This window comes from Tachyglossus aculeatus, chromosome 25 (genome assembly GCF_015852505.1).
Source record: "Tachyglossus aculeatus isolate mTacAcu1 chromosome 25, mTacAcu1.pri, whole genome shotgun sequence".
Lineage (NCBI taxonomy): Eukaryota > Metazoa > Chordata > Mammalia > Monotremata > Tachyglossidae > Tachyglossus > Tachyglossus aculeatus.
Genome location: NC_052090.1, coordinates 20,502,830 through 20,525,348, shown reverse-complemented (window position 1 = coordinate 20,525,348; position 22,519 = coordinate 20,502,830). Strand labels below are relative to the sequence as shown.

The following is a 22,519-nucleotide window of genomic DNA, read 5'->3' as shown; positions in this document are numbered from 1 at the left end:
TTCAAAAGAGCTATGAAGATGGAGAGCAGTCATCCGCTGGATCAACATTGCTGTTACTGAGGACCTACAATGTACAACTGAGTTGGAAGACATATGTTCCCTGACCACAACCAGCTTAGTCTACTGAATAGGGAGAGACGTTCAGGCAGGGTAAGGGCATGAGCAGTCTTCTAGACTGTGAGCCCACTGTTGGGTAGGGACCGTTTCTATATGTTCCCAACTTGTACTTCCCAAGCGCTTAGTACAGTGCTCTGCAGACAGTAAGCGCTCAATAAATACGATTGAATGAATGAATGAATGACCAAGAGGTCAGCATCAGGAAGGGGGAGAATGAAGCACCATGCATAGGTTAGCTGGAGGGGCATGGCGAGTTCAAGTTGGGAGGTGGAGCACAGTGGATTGATAGGAGGGAGGAAGCTGGTTGAGTACCCTCGTGAGGAGTTTCTGCTTAATGCAGAGGAATGGGTAACCACTGGAAACTTTTGGGGGATGGCGAGATGTGTGCAGGAATGACATTTTAGAACACTGGTTTGGGCAGCAGAGTGAAACAGAGATATTGAGACTGGAAGCTGATGGATAAGCCAAACAATGTTTCGTCAAATTAGCAGGCTGGTAGAGAGCTTCAGGCCACTGTTTCAGAGGTTGTGTCTGGAACAAGCGATGTTGATTAGGAAGCCATTTTTGAGAAGGGGAGTGATGTGTTGATTTGAGTTTTTAAATGATTATCGGAGCATCTGAAGCAAGAAGGCTGAAGGCGATTGTTCTAAGACTTACTTGGACACTAGTTTCTTGGTCTTGCTACTGGATGGCTTTTGCCTACTCATTTTTTAAGTGTATGACATCCTCGTGATGAAGACTTACAAACCAAGTATAAATGAGATACTTTAAGGAAGCCAGCGTGGGCCCGGGAGTCAGAGAAGCTGGATTCCAATCCTGGCTCCGGCCACTGTCATCTATGTGACTTGGTAAGCCATATAACTTCTCTGTGCCTCTGTTGCTGCATCTTTAAATCCTACTCCCTCCTAACATAATCTATGAGCCTCATACAGGACAGGGACTATTATTATTACTGTTATGGTATTTATTAAGCACGTACTATGTGCTGAGCACTGTTCTAAGCGCTTGTCCAACCTTGCATCTACTCCAGTGCTAGTATTTATAACTGCTCGGCACACAGTAAGCACTTAAATACCATCGTTATTATTACAATGCTTGACATTAAGTAAGCCCTAAAGTACAATTAAAACATGAGTCTGGGGCTCAAAGTGAATTTAATTTGACAAACTTTGAAGGTGATGCAGCTTTCAAGAAAATACATTTGTCTAACTGCCAGTTTACTGAATGTCTTAGTGTAGTGACTACACTAATTGCTCTATCTGATAATGTTGTAACTTACCTGATCTCTGAAGGAGATGCCAAACTGGTACAAGACACCCTCCAAACTTTACTATCCAGTGTACTGAGAACCCAACTAAGTTACTAGAGTTTATATACTGTCTGGAAAAAAAAAGGGTGAGTCAAAATATGCAAACTGGGACAATGCTACCCCAAACATCTCTCCTTGTGTTAAAGTCTGAAAACATCCATATACAAGAAAAAAGTTCCAGCACTCCCTTCCAAGAAGGTGAAACGTGACAATAATGAGGAGAAAACTGAATAAAAAAAAAAATATCTGTGAGTGAACAGTTTTTATTGAAACCCTCCAAGATTAAAGAGGACCAATGGTGAGTTTTGGTACCGTAACAGAAATTCTCACCTAACTGTACCATCATTCACATGAATGAACAAACCCAAACACGACAAAATTCAAAGTCCCATGTTTTTGCTACAAGTGAGGGTAAATGAACTAACCATTTTATCACAACCCTTTCTTTAATCATAAGAAAAAGAAAGGAATTTACATGGCATAACTAAAGACACACAAAACTTAATGAAAACACAATTCTTAACTTTCTTATACAGTTTAAAAGGATGCAAAATTTGTCTGAAATGGTTAAATTGCCAAAACTGATTCTTCATACTGAGAGGTGTTTAGTATCAGCCCCATCCCCAGGCACGGTATTCAAAAAGAATGCAACATATAGTGTCCTAATTCAGACAGAAACAGATACCAAAATTAGAAAAAAGATTGAGGCACTGTCCTGGGAGAGTAAACGAAAAATCTTTTTTTTTTTGAAAGAATCTGCGAGTAACACCGGTACATACTGAAAAAGAATACTCATTTTGGTTAACTTATTTTTCAATACAGAATGTAGAGCACCTTTTAAAATAATATTTCAAACTACAGAATGTAATTGTTTTAAAACGTGCATCCTAGAATTTGGAAAAAAGCAAACTAGCAATTTACCTCATCAATCATTTTTCTGAATTTTCTATTACTCCAAATGTTTGCTGGTAAGAACTCTTCCCAATAGAAGAAGCCACTGTCTTCCTTGGTCCTACAATTAAAGATTCTCCTGATATGTTGGTGAGACTGCAGTCTCTGACATTGTCATCAAAGATGATAAGTCTTGCATCCCTACACTGAAAGACCAAGGAGGAGGAAAGGAGTGCTTTAGAAAGAAAATTTTGACTGGGAGAGGGGGGCCAGGGGAGGTGTGGGGTGTGTGCCGGGGTGGGCGGGGGAGAGAGAAAAGACACCAATTGACAAACTATAGGAATACTGGATTTTTTTAGTAGAAAATACTTCTTCCAAAGGGAATATTGCACCCATTTTATATAAGATGTTAGCAATCCCAGTTGAAGGCACTAAAAACGTACTTGTCACCATGAACAAATTGTATTTCAAAGTGTTTAATTACAGCTGACATTTCTGAGTCTGCTACTGCAATCAGCTGGCTTGCTCAAAAGTGACAGCACAATGACAGTCATCATGCTGGAACTTTAAGTTAGGTAAGTTTGGATCTCAACTCAGTTACTTTTAGGATGGCTCCTCAGGTGCTGAACATCAAAAATATCAATCATTAGTTTTGTGATAATACCCAAAGCCAACTGTAATTAGAAACGTGTACAGCTAGGAATCAAGAGCTTCCTTGGCTTACCTTTTGAACAGCTGGAATGAGTAAAAATGGATGCAATCTTCCCTTAAAAAAAGCCCATCTTTGCTTTTAGTGAGCGCTATGGAGACTTCAATATTCTCGTCCAACAAGCTGAAACAATTAGACCCCTTCTAGTGAGGAATTGTGAAATGGCTACTGTGTACAAGTACGAGATCATTTCACTTAAATATGGTATTTGTACATTGTACATGAAAGCGACTAGCCTCAGAAACCAACGCTGTGTTCGCCTTTAAGGTTTCATGCTGAAGTGATATTCAAGTAAATGAAATAATTGCCATACAAGATGTAAACATACGTGAAGTAATGAAGAATGAACACCAATGCATTCAGAGCTACTGTGTTGCTACTTTCAGCCTTAACATATCACTTTCTACATAGCCTTCTCCTGCTAGAACAGCAATCCCCGGAGTCGGTAACAGAATGTTCAACATTTTATGCAGTCAAATCGGTTAATACAGCTGCTTGACATTTTTAATGATACAAATTAATCTCTTCCGAGAAATGACATTAATGATGATATGTGGTTAAAATTAAAGAAAAAGATGTTAAAAAAAAGATAACTATAAGACACAGATATACGCTATATTCCCACTTATATAGCTCTGATCGATAAAACATCAAACACATTCGTTACATACTGATTTAATCCATGGAACAAGGGCATTTTCCAAAGTATTTTGAGGATGCAAAACTTTGCGAAAGCTGGAAGAAAAAAGTTGAGAAACAGCATATGCTTGCTAAACAAGAATTATGTTTATTTAGCTAGTGAATCACTTAGAGGAGTCAATTTTTACTTCATGATAGCAATCTGTCAGGCTCGCAAACACCCAGAAATAGGAATTTTGGAATTTAAATGTAGTTATAAAGGTCATAAAAAGTCTGATTAGACTGAGGTACATTTACTCAAACCTTTGAGATTCGTTGAGTGGTAGCAACAAAAGAATTCCTCAGACAAATGCACTTTTTTTTCCGATTACACACGTTTACAGAGAAAGAAATAAAGAATGTGCATTAACTGCTGATGCCCACCAAACTGCATACCAATATTCTGTTAACACCAGTTTGAAACAAGGGAAACGTCATTCTAATATACTTCCAGGTTACGTGTCATTTGGCTAAAATGCAGCGTCAGGTTGCTCCGCCATATTAAAGTTTACTACAATAATTTTCACATGAACATTTAGACTTGAGTTTTACTCCAGGACTAAATATGGCATGATTTTGCTTTTTATTTGAATAGCTAAAATTTGACAATTAAAAAACTACGACAAAGAAAAAGTTGAAGCAGTGTGAATCTTACATCATTGAACCACTTCTAATGGTTAATTGTTAGTATTTAACAAATTCCAAGAGTTAATGAATCCTTGCATTCGTTCAGTCTCCTGTGCCTTAGCTAGGATGCATAATTACAAAAGACAGCAGATACTGGTAAAAGCTTCAGGACAGAAAGTGCTTGACGAAGTTACAGTTCTCAAGGGTGTTTGGTGAGAGTATAAGGGCAGATGCGCTGATGAGAACCATTACAAGAGTCAATTTCGTGTTAAAGTGTTCAAAGATGTCACCTTAAGCAGAAAAAAGCTTTAACAACGCCTTCTTAGACATATTAGGCATTTCCAGAGTCTACATCATTAGTGTTGTAATTCTAGCAGGGCATCTCCAAAGTTATTGTTTGTTTCTATTTCTCTCCTGGAAAAAAAAAAAGGCAAAACAGAAAAGTTATGACAAGAAACACCACATTTCATCTGCAAACGTTTTGTTTTCACAACTTAGATTTATATGGCAACAATGCCACTACCTAGTAATTCTGCTTTACACTAATAGTCGTTCCGCGCCTATTTCATGAAAGTTACTAACGGTTTAAGACAGTATTTTGAAAGAGCAAATATCAAGTATTACAAGGATAATCACCTGATGATCTATTTGGATCGAATAATAATGATGATGATAATAACGTTTTTAATGTTACTTGTTAAAATGTTTACTATGTGCCAAGCACTGGGGTAGATACAAGATAATCAGGCTGGACAGAGTCCCTTATCCCTCTTGGGACTCACAGTTTAAGTGGTGGGGGTGGAGGAGAGAATGGGTACTGAAATTACATTTTCTACATGAGGAAACTGAGGGCCAGAGATTCCAATTGGTCCCCACCCAGTTTTCAAGAGCTGGGCTTCTTAAATGGTATTTGTTAAGCACATACTATGCGCCAGACACCGCACTAAGTGCTGGAGTAGATACATGCTAATCAGGTTGGACACAGTCCATGTCTCACATAAGGCTCACAGTCTTAATCCCCATTTTACAGATGAGGTCACTGACGCACAGAGTAGCGATTTGCCCAAGGTCGCCCAGCAGACAAGTGGCAGAGTAGGGTTTAGCCAGGATTACGGTCCTCTGATTCCCAGGCCTGCGCTCTTTCCACTAGACCACACTGCTTCTCTTTGGTCACAGACCTTTAAAGAAGGAATGCAAACTAAAGGGGTGAGGGGAGGGCGGGGAGGCCCACAGAGTGAAAACAGAAGCAGACGAGCAGGTTGTGAAGCAATGTCGGAGGACTTATTCAAACGAGGCACATTTATGGCCAAAGTGACATAGCCCACGTCCGTCAGCTAGTTTTCAGGGTTCCAGCTGGGCATGTCCACTTTATTTATGGTGGTCCTTAGGTCAGCCACTTTCACCAATCAATCAATCGTATTTATTGAGCGCTTACTGTGTGCTGAGCACTGTACTAAGCGCTTGGGAAGTACAAGTTGGCAACATCAAGAGACAGTCCCTACCCACCAGTGGGCTCACAGTCTAAAAGGGGGAGACAGGGAACAAAACCAAACATACTAACAAAATAAAATAAATAGAATAGATATGTACAAGTAAAATAAAGTAATAAATATGTACGAACATATATACAGGTATATACATATATACATAATACCACTGACAGATGGATCGATGGATGGATACTGATTGATCTGGGCCCTTTCTCTTTCTCCCCCCCTCCAGTTGGTCATCCTGGCGATCGAGAACGTGGCCGTGTCCCTGATGGAGATCAAAGTCTGTGACGGCCAGGAACACCTCGTGGAGATCTCGGTCACCCGGGACGGGGTCACCACTGATGGCATAGTCCCTGCAGGCAGAACCAGGACTAGAACCCAAGTCTTCTAATTCTCACAGCCCTGTTGCTGGTTCCGTGGGCATATCCACACAGATATAAAGAAAAGTCCTTTCTCCATGGAGCTCAAAGGGGTATACAAGTAGCCTTAATCTGGTCTATAAAATCCTTAAAGCCAGAGGCGGTACACCTTCATACAACAGAGACATAAATACTTTTTTTTTTAACCTACGCTCTTTCAACAGCTGTTTGAGCTAAGGACATTATTAGAGTCTCTTGGTTTACCTGTCTAGTATAACAAAGCACACTGAACATTTTACTGAACTTCAACCGAATATGGTCAGTAGTTTTGGTAATCAGAATCCCTCTTTCCAAATGGACAGCCACAACTAGGTTTGACTAGATCAAACTCATCTTTTTTCATAAACATCCTATTTTGAAAATATACAACTATACAAAGAACTGCTGAAAATGTAACTAGATTGCAGATAGATGTGGGTCGGGGGGGGGGGTGGGGGTGGAGTCATCACTAAAACACTCAAAGTTATGTGTTGTAAAAAGGTGTTCCCTCCTGTCTTTAAACTGTGGGAAGCATCATGATTCAAACTCAGCGAGTAAGCTTTATTATGCCCTTCAGCATTCACACAATTAATGGCACAAGCCATGAGGAAAGGAAAGCAAAAAGTTTCCAACGTGAGAGGACTCATCTGCCTTTGTGGTGCCAGGCATTTCCACTCTATAATATGCCAGAAACTGCACCCAACTGCTAAGAATGGATGCCTGGAAAAATGGCCCCAAGAAGACAGTTAGCATGGACGAATAACAGGACTGCAGTGAAATTTTACACTAAATATAGCAAACAATTATTAGGGGTAGTGGGGCTCACACTCATTTTGCGTATCAGGCATATATTCTTTGCATTCATTAAAATGTCTTCTTAACAGCTGGTTAATGTAGACACGGGAAGCGGCATGGCCGAGTGAATAAGGGCCTGGGAAACAGAGGACCTGAGTTCTAATCCTGGCTCTGCCACTTGCCTGCTGTGTAACCTTGGGCAAGTCACTTCCCTATGCCTCAGTTTCCTCAACTGCAAAATGGGGATTCAATACCAGCTCTCTCTCCTATGTAGATTGTGAGTCCCATGTAGGACAGGGATCACTTTGTATCCTCCCCAGCACTTAGAACAGTGCTTTGCACGCAGTAAGCGCTTAACAAATACCAAAATTATTATTATTATTATCATTATTATTACTACTATGTGGCCTAACTTGTATCTACCCGTGTTTAGAACAGTGCTCAATGCACAACAAGTACCCTTTAAAAACATCAGTACTGCTGAAATTTAACAGCACTATAAAAGTAATCACTATCTATAGAAACAGAACTAGAACTCCTTGACCCAAAATGTCCAGAAAAATGTGCATCCATTAAAGTGAATGGCCACAAAGTACCAAAGCAAGGAGAAAGGGTGTGGGAAATACCCTCTTGATTAAAAATCACCTTTGCAACCATAACAATCAGTTATCCTATAATGCAGGGGTTAAGTTCTTGGTGAACCTCACATTAAGGAAAACTGGTGCTATAATGTTCACGCCATCAACTACGTTCCAAAGTTCTCCCCCGACTGACATGTGCTGTTGGAAGAATGTTCCCCGGTCCCACAGCGGCATCTTAGCCATTCGCTGACAATTTCTCTGTGCTGCTGATAAACCCCACCCAAATCTTGGGAACATCATGCACCCCGAGCATCAATTGTATTTATTGAGTGCTTACTGTGAGCAGATCACTTTACTAAGTGAGAGTACACTATAACAACGAACAAACACATTCCCTGCCCAGAATACAGCAGACTCGCCTCAAGCAGACGGACCTCTCTCCAATACCACAATAACAATGCAGGAGACAAACATTAAAAGGCAGCTTGTTCCTCACTTCCCCAGCACAGTTAACGGCTTACCTCCCCATTTATCAAGCCTCGCTTATTCAGGAGAAAGCCTAGTTTCCCCAAATTGCAGGTATCAAAATGAGCAGATATCTGAGGAAGGACAGGGTTAGTATGAATAACCTAACAAAATTGAGTACGTGTTTGTATTTATCTTAGCTTCCAATGCTCTCACCAAGCTTTGGTCCCAGTTTGGATGGGCCGTCCAGCTCCGCCACTTGTCTGCAGTCACTTCACTGGGCCCCAGTTACCTCACGTGTAAAATGTGTGACTGTGAGGCCCGCATGGGATAGGTACTGTGTCTGACCTAATTTATTAGTATCTTCCCCAGCACTTACATACTAAGAGCTTACCGAATACCACAATTTTTTTTTCCTCTCTGGGACAGTATTGCCCAAACTATCTCACTGCTTGACCCCTCCCATGGCTAGTGGGATTGGGAAATGCTGGGATCCAGACAATGGGAGGGAAGCAGTTATTCCAGAGTTGGAGGGTTTTGGTGCTGAGGGCCCCAAGCAGGGGCAATAAAGGCATCCTTGGGAGGATACGGTGAACCCAGAAACACATTCCCTTACTTCCTTCCCTGAACAGGCGGGTCCTCCAATGGTCTCTGGAAAGCAGGGAAAGAAGGAGTTGGGAGGAGAGCTAGGAGCCAAGATGAAAGGGGATGTGGAGAAGTAGATGAGAGATCAGCCCAAAAAGACAACATTTGCAGCTTCTGTTAGTTCTTTTCACCTCCTTTTTAATTCTATTACTTGCAGAAACCGCTTCCATTTTCTGGACACTGATGAATTTAGTTCTATATAGTCCTTCTAAAGATTCACCTACTGTCACTTCCTCAGTTCAAGAGGAAACTTCACCAAAAAGATGTAAAGTCTTGACATTTTTATGACCCATTCAGAGCCCAGACCCTAAATTCATCTCATTTCACTTGACTCTACCACTGCTGTTATCCTCCTTCCCACCCCTTCATTGCCAGTATGAGAAAAGGACCAATGGGAAATTCCATTTTTGAGGCACATACATCACAGCGTAATGAGAACAGACATCAGAGCCCATTCTATCCAACACTATGGCCACCTGCAGCCCTCTAAACTGTAAACTTCTTGTGGGCAGGGAACCCGTCTACCAATTCTTGTACTGTACTCTCCCAAGTGCTGAGAAGAATACTCTGCTTACACCTCTCATACTCAACTGCACTAGTTCAGTCTTGCATCCTGGTTGCTTACCTTAGCATCTTCATTAACTGCAAACTTTTCGGTCCTTCTCAAATTCAGCAAAATGACAACCAAGCAATATCACTGAAACACCTTTCAATTCACCTGTGTTGCCAAAGGACAACGTGACCTGTTTCACTTTGAAATTTATCACGAGCCATGATGGACCCAAGATTTGGGTGGGGTTTATCAGCAACTGAGAGAAATTAAATTAGCATTTGAATTAAAACTTCATGAGAATTTAACAGCTGGCAAATGGTAACTGCTAGCTATCGACCTCATGGTGAGCAGATTTTCATGGATGCAAACAGAATTTGTTACTTTATTAACAAAACAAAATGAAATAGAAGTGGGGAGAGAAACATGATAACATCTTTCAAGAACCCATGGGGACTTAGAGGGGAAAAAAAATTTATGCTCCAACTAGATTTTGAAAGGGAAGCTTATAGTGGTGGAAGTAGTAGTAGGCATTGAGTGCTTACTTGGGACTCTCTACTGTACAACATAATTGAGCAGTACAAAATAACGGTTCCTCTAAATTTAGTTCCCTATTTAGTTCAGCAAAATAGTTCCAACTTCTTGACGCAGGCTTTCAAGATTTTGCTAACTTCCCGAATTGAAAAAGTTCCATCATCATTAAACCTCTTTCCACTCAAGTCAATGGCACGTATTTTAGCATCTCTTCCAATTTAAACTAATGCTATTTCAAATTTGCGATTTACAAAATCCTAAATGGGGAAAAGATAGTAGAAATAGGCACCCTCCCCCCATATGCTTAGTCAGATCCAGCATCAGTCAGCACAGCCTTGGCACTGATTTAAGAAGGAAGATATGAATCTTAGGGACTGTAGAAGCATTAAAGGGTCGCTTTTGTCAAAAATACACAGGCATGCTTTGTGACCCAGCATCTTGCCTCAGAAATATATTCTTCCCAAACCTGATACCCAACCTACCATTATAATCTTTGCAACCCACACATTTTGTGTTGATCCCTAGAGCATCTTAGCAATTTAACCATCTGCTTTCACATATCTAGATTACTCAGAACAACTACTTCAAATCCCAGGAAGAGGCATGAAAACTGTAACTTCCAATGCAATTTATATGATGATATCCAGAGGCTCACTGCCACAGATACTGCAAACCATTACCCCTTTTATGAAAAGCGTTTGCCAAATTTTAGAGACCTGTGGATCAATCATATTTACTGAGCGCTATGTGCTCTCATCCTATATGTTTCCAAGGTCTCGGTCTAGTGCTCTACATGCAGGGGGGTCACAGTCCACATTGATGTTATTCAGTTTAAAGCTACAAGCAATATATGGACCACAATCCTGCAGAAGTCAATACCTTTTTAAAATTAAAATCTTCAAGTAGGAGATTATCACACTTGTATCTATACCTTTTTTGCGCTTGATAGTCACCCCAACTGCAGCCCAATAGCACTTCTGTACATATTTGTAATTTTATTTATATTAACGCCTGTCTCCCCCTCTGGACTATAAGCTCCTAATGGACAGGGAACGTGACTAGCAACCTTGTTGTACTGTACTCTCCCAAGTGCTTAGTACAGAGGTTTGCAATCAATAGTACTTAGTGCAGTAATTGATTAATTCTCACTACACAATACTAGAAAACACTACATTCACAATACTAGAGAAGCTCATTTTAACAATTTCGCTATGGTTAACATAATATACAGCGAATGAAACGCAAGTTAATCAGGGTTTAAACTGGCATAAAGCGTTCCCTAATGGTTCCGTAAACATCTCTCCATCTCAACTACATTTAAGTTACTCATCCAGGAAATACACCTGAAGGTGGCAAAAGATTTAATAAATTGGTATCCTAGAGAAGCCTCTTTTTAAAAAAACTATTAGTACAAAACTTTTGACTCATTTTTAACCTAAAGACTATCTACTTTTTCCTCTATGACTGCTTTGACAAAAGCCATCGTTTTGAAGCGCCATTTTTCTGCTACTACACCCATCAATATCAAAGGTATACAGGGTGCAGAGCACTGTACTAAGTGCTTGGGAGAGTACACTACAAAGTTGGCAGATATGTTCCCTGCCCACAGTGAGCTTACCACCTAGTGGGGAGAAGGACATCAATATAACTGACTTATAATTCATAATTTAAAGGTAGGTAACGTAAGTGCTGTGGACCCACTTAAAAATCTCACCTTTGAGTGACAAAATTCATCCAAATGTCTTCATATGAATTTTGAGGGGGAAAAAAATCAAGGCACAATAACAGCACACAGTAATAAGCAGGTAGCTATAGTCTGCAGGGTTTGCAACACTGGCAAGTGTTGCTAGCTGTTTAGATGGCCAACTGATAAAAATACGGTCAATCGGTGTGACAGTGTGGAAGAAACATGGGCCCAGAAGCCAGAAGTCTCAGGCTCTAGTTCCAGCGTTCGGTTTCCTAAAACAGTTCCTTTTTTTAAAAAAAAAAATGCTGACCCTAAAAGACAACTATATTCATGATTTCTAAAGAGTACCAGTGTGACTACTAGTATCCAAGTTTCTCTGCTTTTAGTAGTTTACAACAATTGTGCATTTAAGTCTAGAATGAAAATCTACAAAGATGAAAACACAAAGACTAGTACAAACCCTAAAAAAATTATATAAGCTAAAATTGTCACCTTACCAATTACTGGTAAAATTGATAAAGGGAGGAGGAGCTGTGTGAAAAGGGAGATCTCAGAGGAGGGGTTGGAATGGGCTACTTTCTGACCTGCTTTAAACCCAAACTGGGCCGTAACGACTACCTGGAATTGATATGGACTCTGAAAGTATATGGGGAGGGGGTTGAAAGGCCACACACGGGCCCCGGACTCACTGCACTCGCTTAAATGTTGGCTATCCAGGGGAGCTCCAACGGATGCACTGGCAAGGGGCTGGCAGAAAGTGGCAAAATCACCAAACGCCTAGTGCAATATTCCTATCTCTCTAATCACCTTGCTTCCTCTGCCACTTCCCAGAAATCTCTCCACTTTCCCTCTCCTCTGGCTTACCCCCTGATAACATTTCAGAATGTGTGGCCATAGTCTTTACTAGGACCTCAGGTCCCCTCCCCAACCCCCTTCGTTCCCTGCTCGGACCAGGCAGATTGAGGGAGCAGTGGCAGTGTGAGACCCCCTTGAATTTTCAAATGTTGGGAAGATTGTGGCTGCAGTTGTGACTTGGATCCCCTATTATCATACCTGAGCCACCGTGGACCCTGAAACTCTGCTCCTCTATTGATCTTAATGGATGTACTGAGGTCTCTTACACTGCTTTTCTTATAGTTTCATCATTCTTTAGGGGTCTGTAGCCAATCCCCAGCCCCAGCCCATAGGAGACCAAAAGACAGGGCCTACTTCCCATAGATGTATTCATTCCCAGCACTTAGTACATTGTTTTGCTCATAGTACCATAGAATGAATGAAATGGTGAGGTGACTACCTGGTAGTAAGAACCTTCCAAAACCAGGATGAGGGGGAAGAGTTGCTTTTCGCCTCCCAACATCTCCTCCCCAACAACTCCTCTTCTTCGTTTTGATAAGCCTGGTAAAGATGCGAGAGACCCACCCAGTCCGAGGGCCCATGGAACATTCCTAGACTGGGACAACTCATCCCTCCTCTGGCTATTGTCGGCTCCCTGTCAGGGCTGGAAGGCAAGACCGAGGAAGGAGCAAAACCAAATTTTTTTTTTTTTTTTTTTTTTTTTTTTACCTTATGTAGCACTGCTGTCATGGTGCAGCTGGCTTCTGCCTGAACCCAGACCACTCTGCATGTAAAGTCAAGTACTGCTAGCCCCAAAAGGTAGAAGTACCCCTTCCACCGTGTAGTTACATAATGTGGGGCTTGGTGGATAACATTCCAAATTTCCTCTTGCCTCTATCAATCAATCTTAGATCAATCTGGCCAGGATGCTAAAGTCCAACTGTGAAAGATCCTATTATCTGGCTCTGGAGTCTCCAAACTCACTTAAGACCAGAAGTGACCAAGTGGCTCAACCAGGGCCATACCTGCAAGGCAACTGCAGCCAAGGCCTAGTGCTGTTTTACTGACTTTAAAAAAAAAAAAAGACCCACAGGGCACATGCCAAGGTTCTGCAAGCCAATGTACTCACGATTTAGCAGTAAAACTGGATTCTAAGTCATTCAATCCTTTCTGGATACTCTACCTTTAGTCCTCAGTTTCCACATCTGAAAACCATTTCCCTCATTCCCAACTTTGCAACCAAGCAGAGGTCTCTGGTTAGTACTGCCCTATTGTTTTTGACACAAGAAAAACCTCAAGAAATGTAAAGTTAAAAGAGCCCAAAGATGTACCCCTATATCCATAGGAATGAATGACCCCTGCAAGAGGACTGAACATTTGTTAGAAAGGCTCAAAAACCAAGGGTGGTAATAACTGCATAAACTTTACCCTAGATGGCTGTCTACTACAGAAGCTGTGAAAATTTTTATATCGAGGTCTTAACTGAATATCTTAATTAGGGTTCTACTTAACTTGCTATGTTCCAAGTGTGTTTGTTAAAAATATACTTGAAGTTCTAGCTACAGCCCAGACTATCAGGGTTGTCTAGCTTACTTACACATCTATGGGAAAGACTTAGGTTGGAAATGGCTTTCTGACCTCATACAATAAGGGAACAATAAGGTTTTCAACTACTTATCCGAAATACAAATCCCCATACCTCCTTCGTATTAATTTTTTTCTTTCATTCCTCCTTTCACATTTCTACTTTATACTTGATAGTATTCATCATTCCTCCTTCAAGAAAAAAAGAAAGTATCTGTTCTTATCTTTAAGTATACTGCTCAAGACATCTGTACTGAGTCAAAACTGAAATTTATACTAATGAAAAGGAATCAACGCTTACAATTTTAAACTGCCTTTTCACTTCTGAAAGGTTTCCCTTCCAATACAACAAACATTTTCTGTCTGAATAGTCTTCCACGTGACTGTGACAGTTAGATTTCAAACTGTTTGACTATGCAGTGATTTCCCTTCTGTTGCACTAAGGCATCTTAATTCATAAACATCTAGTTGTGCTTTCTTTGAACAATACCCCTACATCAAAATCAGTAGCAATTTTCAATAGCTCAGAAAGGAACATTCCATCCTTTCTATCCTGGCAAAGTCTAAAATCAGTTTAGATCCAACTGGTCTTCTTTCATTAGAAGAGAAAGAGGAAGTGCCTTTCCTGCAGGATAATCTTTATTTAGATTTTGGAGGATAAACTAAGATAAACTAATATCAACACCATGCTTTAAATTCAGGATTGACTATTAAAGGTTTTTTTTCCCAAAACACCATTTTTTCCAGGTCTAAAAATTAACACAACTGATTGCAGTGTTGACAATATCAAAATTTTAAAAACACTTTTATTCCGTAGAGCCTGCAGGATTTTCGAGCTATAGCAAATGTCTTATTTTCCAAGTAAAAGGATACTGTTTAAACAGCAAGTGAAATAAAAATTTAAAAAACTACATAAACAAAACCAAATTATACGAAGGTGGATTTAAAGAAAGCTAAAAGAAGCTAAATTTATAAAGAATTTACAGCACATTTACTATGACTCACAACCACTATGTTTAAGTAACCAAGTAATTACCAATGAACAATAAAATCGTTCAGGAAATAGCACTGACTAGTCATGGGATAAGAAATGTTGGCTTAGTTCAACAGTCAAACTAAATTAGCCCTGACAGATGTTGTTTCCTGCCTCAGCCTAGTTTGCTTTCTTTGCCTTATCTATTTGTTTCAGTTTGTTTGATGTCTTCATTCAAGACCTCACTTCCTGCTGCTCTGTTTGCTAATTGTGGCTTGTCAACCTTGATTTTACACTGTTAAGACTGAGGGTATTTGTTGATCATTTAGAATACTTTACAACCATATGCTAGCAGCATCTTCAACCACAAAGCTAACCTAGGCAGGAACTTCTGGGCTGCAATGTCAAGTAGCTGGAGTGTGCTTTCCAGATACAAGAAAAATGATTCTGTTAATCAACAGACCACAGTTAATCACAACTCTAAGTTACCTAATTACTTACAACTTATTCCAACCTCATAGAACTGATGTCTTAAGCCTTGAATTTTAACAGAAATTTCCACCAAATCGCTGACTCCAAATCAGCAGGTCTCTTGTCCACCCATTTTCTCCCTTGCATATCTCCTTTCAATTCCCTACCCTTTCTGCTTTTTGCCTCCTAATTCTTTTCTTCCCCATTTATTCTTCCACCTCCGAGCAAAATGAAACCACAACGAGCCCATTTTCCCAATGCCCAAAATTACTTCCGTAGTGTAAGTTGGATATTTGGGGAAGAACATTATGTTATTCAGATGTCTAGAGGGAATCACTGCTGCTTACATTGACCATACATTCCAGCAATTCACTGAATATTATTTTGCTTGTTTACAAGTTAATGCGCTTTAGTGTCCCATTTATAACCTTGGACACTGAGAACTGGGCTTGACTTTTATGCCTTTTTTGAACAATCTGAATAATAAAAGATTAGCAAAAAATCCAAAATTACCTTCACAGGTCAGTTTTGCTAATACTGCTCATCCCACCACTTGTTAAATAAATTAAGGCTTATAATTCTTAAAATGACAAATTAGTTTATAAAGAGTAAGACGAAGCATGGCCTGGCGGAAAGAGCAAAGAGATTCTGCCACTTGCCTGCTGTGCAATGTTGGGCAAGTCCCTGAACTGCTCAGTGTCTATTTTCCCATCTGTGAAATGGGGTTTCAATCCCTGCCTTCCCTCCTATTTAGACTGTGAGCCTGTAGACCCAGGGCCTGTGTTTGACTTGACCATCTTGCATCTGTCCCGGCACTTAGTAAAGCGGTTGGCACATAGTAAGCACTTGAATACCACAAAAGAAAGGGGCTCAAAAACGAACCCGTCACATTTGGCCCTCAGTTTTCTCTTGTAGCCTTGAGGTGTTACTTTAGGAAGTGATGTGCGTACTTAGTGAAAAATTTCTAGAATAGCTGATTTAGACTGCCATTGTATTTTTCTTTACCAACTACTGAAGGCAGATTTGAATCACATCAAGCAGACAAAAGAAAGCATTCTGAAGGCGACAGCTGTACGTTCTATTCAAAAATTGTTAATAAAATTATGATTTGGGTGATTTCTTCAATCCAGGATAACTTTTCTTTGCCCCAGGGGAGTGCTCTTATAGCCCACCTGCGCTGGGGAAAGTGCTAAAAAAAATAAATCACGCTATAAACTATACTGCAGTTACTACATTCTTACCCTACGCATGGCTTCCTCCTCCTCTTGACGCTTTTCATAATGTGCAAAGTCATCAAAGATTGAGGTGGTATGCTTGAAAGTAGCAATTATTTTAAGCACTTGCTTAGCTTTTTCTAGGGGCACCTCCTGGGTGTCCCTTGAATTGGTAACTGGTTTGTTGTCATTATTTTCCAAACGAATGTGCCGTAGCTGATTATTGGGAACGTCTTTGACAAAGATCCACTTAACATCAAACTTGCCCTTCCATTTATCCTGAGACCAGACTCCAGCATAGGCATTGTAGTCCACGACAGACTTCATCTCAGCCACTCCACAGAAGTGTCCACTGCCATTCACACTGAAGAGTAAATAGAGTGGCCCTTTCCCGTTCAGGGAGCGGTAAGCGGCATCCAAACGCTTATTACCGTGCTCGGTACTACACCAGATAGAGTACTTAATGGAGCGGTGGATATCGTCCTCGGAATAACTTTTGATTATAAACACACGCCCATTCTTCAGGTTCCAATCGAAGTCTTTGGGATTATAGTTGTTTATGGCCTTTAGTTTCTCCAGCACCGGGTGGACTTCTGCTCCAGAGGGAGAAGAGCTGACGGGAACCACCCCCAGGCCGAAGTTTTCGCTGCCGGCTCCATTGCTCTGGTTGAACCCGACTCCCCGGTTCCGAGGCGCTACCCAGCGACTCTGCAGCTGCAGCTGCTGCTGTTGCACTTGGTGAGGCGGAGCCTGGGGCTGGGGACCCGGCTGCAGCTGCGGCTGCGGCGGCTGAGACTGCTGCTGAGGCAGTTGGCTTTGCACTAACGGTGGCGGCTGAATTAAGGGCTGAGGCTGCTGGATTATAGTCTGAGGAGGCAGAACGGGTTGGTTGGGCGGGGCTTTGGCCACCGACCCCTTGTCATCCCAAGTGCCAATATTCATGTTATGTTTTATAGGAGGTGGGGGGACCGCAGGCCCCCCGATTCCCACATTGCCCTTGGGTTTGAGTTTCGGTTGAGGTTTGGCCGGCTTCCTGGCAATGGCAGCCCAAGAGGTTGGTTTAGGTGCCGAACTGATCACTGGGGGCACGTTATTTGCTGCAATGCTGGTCATCCCTGTACTGCTCAATGCTGAACCTACGGTTTTTGTCACGGCCGCCGACATATCACCCCCGATTTTCAGGCCGGTCATGCCTTGCTCAATACTGCTAATGCCAGGTACCTTGCTCAGAGTATCGCTGCCAAATCCAGCCTGTCCATCGGCTATGGCTCTGCCGAGCGAGCTGGGGGGATAGCCGTAGCTGCTGCTATAAGCAGAACTCTGTGTCGACTGTCCCTGAGATCCACTTGTTCCCCAAGTAGAAAAATCTGCATTCCCAGGAAAGAAGTTAAATCCATGCTGGCCCAGGAAGGGAGGGGTATTTCCTAGAGCCCCAGGTTGACTAAACACACCGTCCGGGATGTAATGGTGTTCGCCGTTGCTCATCTGTCCGTAGGTCGTCAGGTACGGCATGGGTGGGTCTCCGGCTGTGGACCACGCTGCTTCGCCGAGAGAATATGGAAAGCCAATGGATGGAGCATAATAACTAGGCATGTATGGGTCTGACATTGGTGGGTAGCTGTTACTCTACAAGACAAAAACAAAACAAAACACAAACACAAACAAACAAAAAAAAAACAAAAATCAGTAGAGAAATGCCCCCCTAAATCACACACATACCTAAGCAAAACAGCATACGTTAAGCTGCGGTATTGTTTTCCCCCAACCGCCTAGGGCAATCAACAGACTGAATCCTTACTGTGGGCAGAACTCCTCGCTAAGTGGTTGGGAGCATACAATATAACACAGTTGGTAGGCATGTTGCCTGCTCACAAGGAGCTTGTGGTTCAGAGGGAATGACCAATATTAAAATTAACTTGTACTTCCCAAGCGCTTAGTACAGTGCTCTGCACACAGTAAGCGCTCAATAAATGCGACTGAATGAATGAATTAAAAGAAATTATGGTGACGTATATAAGCACTGTGGGGCTGAAGGTGGAGTGAGTAAAGGGAACAAATCCAAGCACGAGGGTGACACGGAAAGGAGAGGGAGGAAGGGAAGTGAGGGCTTAGTTAGGAAAGGCCTCTTGGAGCAGATGCAATTTTAATAAGCCTTTGAAGGTGGGAAGAGTGATGGTCTGTGGGATATGAAGGGGGATTTCCAGGTCAGATGCAGGACAGGGACTAGGGGTAGGCAGTGAAAGAGATGAGATCGAGGTATAGTGAGTAGGTTGGCATTGGAGGAGCAGAGTGGGTGTGCTGAGTTTTGAATGAAATTAATGAGGAAAATAGATGGATTGAGTGCTTTAAAGCCAAGGGTAAGGAATTTGTTTGATGCAGAGGTGAATGGGCTGTCTCTAGAAGTCAGAGCCTTAGTGCAGTGATCAGCACACAGTAAACACTCAGTCAATATCACTGACTGAGAGAGCAAGATTTTGATGACTTAGGAAACTTTGAATGCTTTTGCAAACAACGAGCCCGTCTTCCCTACTGCGTTGAGGGAGATGAACTAAATGTAAACCTGTGAAGGGTGCCCTTCACAGATCTACATGGATGTGGGAGGGGAGAGAGAAAGGAAAACCCAAAGGACACTATGTCAGGCACACAGCTGTTATGTAGCCTCTGGCACCAGTGAAGGCATCTGTGTGATCATGGATGGGGTAGCTGCCCCTCAGGCACAAAGGGTCTCCATGTGTGTCTATCAAGACTACCAGGATATATCAGGGATTCAGGGGTGATTAAGGAGCCTGCACTGAGCTGCAGTCACTCCTAAATGGATCCAGGCCAGGATAGTTCCCAGTTTGGAGAATCCCCTAGCTATGGGAAGTGGGAGCAGAAGCAATTCCTTGCTTCAGCAGAACTGTCCCACCTTGTGCTGGGGAAAGAGAGGAGTCCAAGAACCAAGAAGTATCATCTCCCCCCCACCCACAAATTCTTTCCAAAGTATCTGAAGCCTGGAATTGATTCCCTGAGGGGGGCCAGGTGGGGCATTCAAAGAACTCAGTGTCCATGTACCAGGCCCAATGTTCCTTCAAATGGAGACAAACCTGTTTCCTTCAAAGAGTTAGGGATGAAGCGTAAAATGTCTGCCTTTCCCCCGTGTGTTTAAAAGGGCATGGTTGACCACACTTCACTAGACCACTATTATTCCACTGTTCAAGTCTTGAGCTAAATTTCTTTAAGGTGTTTCACGTATTAAAATGGTTTAAATGACACAGAGTTAAACGTGAAACACTTAACATATATATATTTAAGTCAGTGCTATGTGGCTTTTTCATTTTTCTCCAGCGTCATTATGGATGCTACAGTTTGCTCTTGTCAGCTTCCTGCTGTTCAAATATCATTCTTAAACAATCATAGGACAGACTTTTAGTTGGAGCTTCTCTCAGCCTTTCCTCTCACGCTCTCCAAACAATCAGAAGTTCCTTTAAGCATGCATTTAATTTTTACAGCTTTCCACAACTGTAACTGTTAAGAGGCTCTTAATTGTTCCCATACTAAAAGCACAATAAAAATATTTCTGGATATATCTATTTAGACATTTTCCCATATTAAAATATCACTCAAAATGAAGTCCAGTTTGGCTTAAGAAACACCAACTGATTTAAGTTTGTCTAGCCTAAGAACACAATATTACTTTAAGAGTCACCCTTTAGGAACTCCCTAACTCCATTTTGACTGACTTCAAGATCCCCGATGCACCTCTCACCGACTCTCCAAAAAACTCAAAAACATAGCTTTACATGATTTTGTGTTATGCAAGAATTCTGTTTACATGGGGTAAAACTCTCCTCTACACTCCAAGACACAAACATACCTCATTTCAAAGTGAAATAAAAACTGATGCATTGTGATATTAGTGTAAAATGGAAATTAAACAAGAGGGAAAGCTCAGCAATTCACTCAGCATTAGCAGATTTTCAAGGTGCCATCTGTTTTTCTGAGCAAAGGTATGAGCATGTACAGCAGTTGTGATTGTAGTTTAAGGTCTCAATATTGACAACAGCTTCAAACAAAAAACTCTTCAGCTCAGCTGTTATGTCCTCAAACTAAATTAAACATCAATGTAAAACTTTTGAATTAGGCTTACTGATCTTTTACAGCATGTCCCAGAATATTAATTTGTATTTCACTTTGAAAAGGGATCTTTGGGCCCGTCCTGTAAAAAATAAACTCTGCAGAAATACGCGATGACTTTGACATTCAAGAATATTAAATTAAGTCAACTGCAAATAAATTTCCCATAAGGGCTTTACGGAAAGCAACATGATCTAATGGAAAGACCACGGACCTGGGAATTGGAGGATCTGGGTTCTAATCCCAGAATTGCCAATTGCTTGCTTTGTGGTGACTTGGACAAGTCATTCAACTTTTCTGTACCTCAATTTCAACTGTAAAATGGGGATTAAATACTTCTTCTCCCTCCTAGACTGGGAGTCAAATGAGGGTCAGAGAGACTGTCCAGCCTAATTAACTTGTATCTACCCCAGTGCTCAGAACAGTGCTTGACAGAGTACAGTGGAAAGAGCACAGGCTTTGGAGTCAGTGGTCATGGGTTCAAATCCTGGCTCCGCCAACTGTCAGCTGTGTGATTTTGGGCAAGTCACTTAACTTCTCTGTGCCTCAGTTACCTCATCTGTAAAATGGGGATTGATTGTGAGCCCCCCGTGGGACAATCTGATCACCTTGTATCCCCCCCAGTGCTTAGAACAGTGCTTTGCACATAGTAAGCGCTTAATAAATGCCTCTATTACATGCTTAAATACCACAAGAATATTGTTTTTTTTCTAACGACAATATTTTAAGGGATTAATTCTGTTGGAAAAATTCATCTTTCAATAATACTCAAGGTGAGTGTGTGTTGAGGGGGTATCACTAGTTGGGGAAGATATTGCTTAAGTATTGGTATAAAAGCAAGCCACATAACTGGAAACCTGAATTATGCCATAATCTCGCCATTAGCACCGACTCAACTCTCATTCAACCCACACATTCAATGTCACCAAATCCTGTCGGTTCTACCTTCACAATGTCACTAAAATCCACCCTTTCCTCTCCATCTCAACCGCTACTATGCTGATCCAAATGCTTATCCTATCCTGCCCTGACTGCTGCATCAGCCTCCTTGCTGACCTCCCTGCCTCCTGTCTCCATGCCAGTCCATACCTCACTCTGCTGCCCGGATCATTTTTCTCCAAAAACGTTCAGCCGATGTTTCTCCACTTCTTAAAAACCTCCAGTGGTTGCCCGTCTTCCACCGCATCAAACAGAAACTCCTTAACATCAGCATTAAAACACCAAATAACCTTTCCCCTTCCTACCTCACCTCCCTAATTTCCTCCTACAACCCAGGCTGCATATTTTACTCCTCTAATGCCAACCTACTCACTGTACCTTGAGCTCATCTGCCTTGCTACCAACTCTTCGCCCACGTACTTCCTCTGGCCTGGAATTCCCTCCCCTCTTCCTATCCAACAGCCCACCACTCTCCCTACCCTCAAAGCCTGATTAAAATCACACCTCCTCTAAGTGGCCTTCCCCAACCAAACCCTCATCTCACCTACTCCCTCTCCCTTCTGTGTCACACTTGCACTTGGATTAGTACCCTTTATTCACATTAGTGACATTAAAAAGGTCCAGTCCCTTTAAAACTAAAAAAAAAAAACCAAAACACATTTATAGCATAATTAAATACAAAATAATTAAGTTCTTCATTGAATCCTGTCAATTAAATTCACTTCTAATTCCTAGACGTAGGGAACTTTTCTGGACGGCGGCATCTAACTAATGTTCTATAAACCTAAGAGCTCAGCAAGTTGAACTTGACACTTCTGTTACACATTTTCTGAACTCATACATTTTTTTCCACCATCAGTAAAAAGGTTACCTTCAATGTTAAGAACATGAAACCGGACTACCATTTTG

General features: G+C 41.6%; 1 protein-coding gene across 2 annotated transcripts in view; it reads right to left on the bottom strand.

Moving 5' to 3' along the window:
• Positions 1 to 1,671: 1,671 nt before the first annotated feature.
• Positions 1,672 to 22,519, bottom strand: part of YTHDF3 (YTH N6-methyladenosine RNA binding protein 3) — a 37,987-nt gene continuing 17,139 nt past the window's right edge. For both annotated transcript variants that reach the window (XM_038766430.1, XM_038766432.1), the window contains 2 exons: positions 16,583 to 18,181; positions 1,672 to 4,745 (listed from right to left, as the gene is read on the bottom strand). In XM_038766430.1, the coding sequence (XP_038622358.1) occupies positions 4,722 to 4,745; positions 16,583 to 18,181 (1,623 nt within the window). In that variant the 3' untranslated portion in view covers positions 1,672 to 4,721. The remainder of the gene's footprint in view (positions 4,746 to 16,582; positions 18,182 to 22,519) is intronic.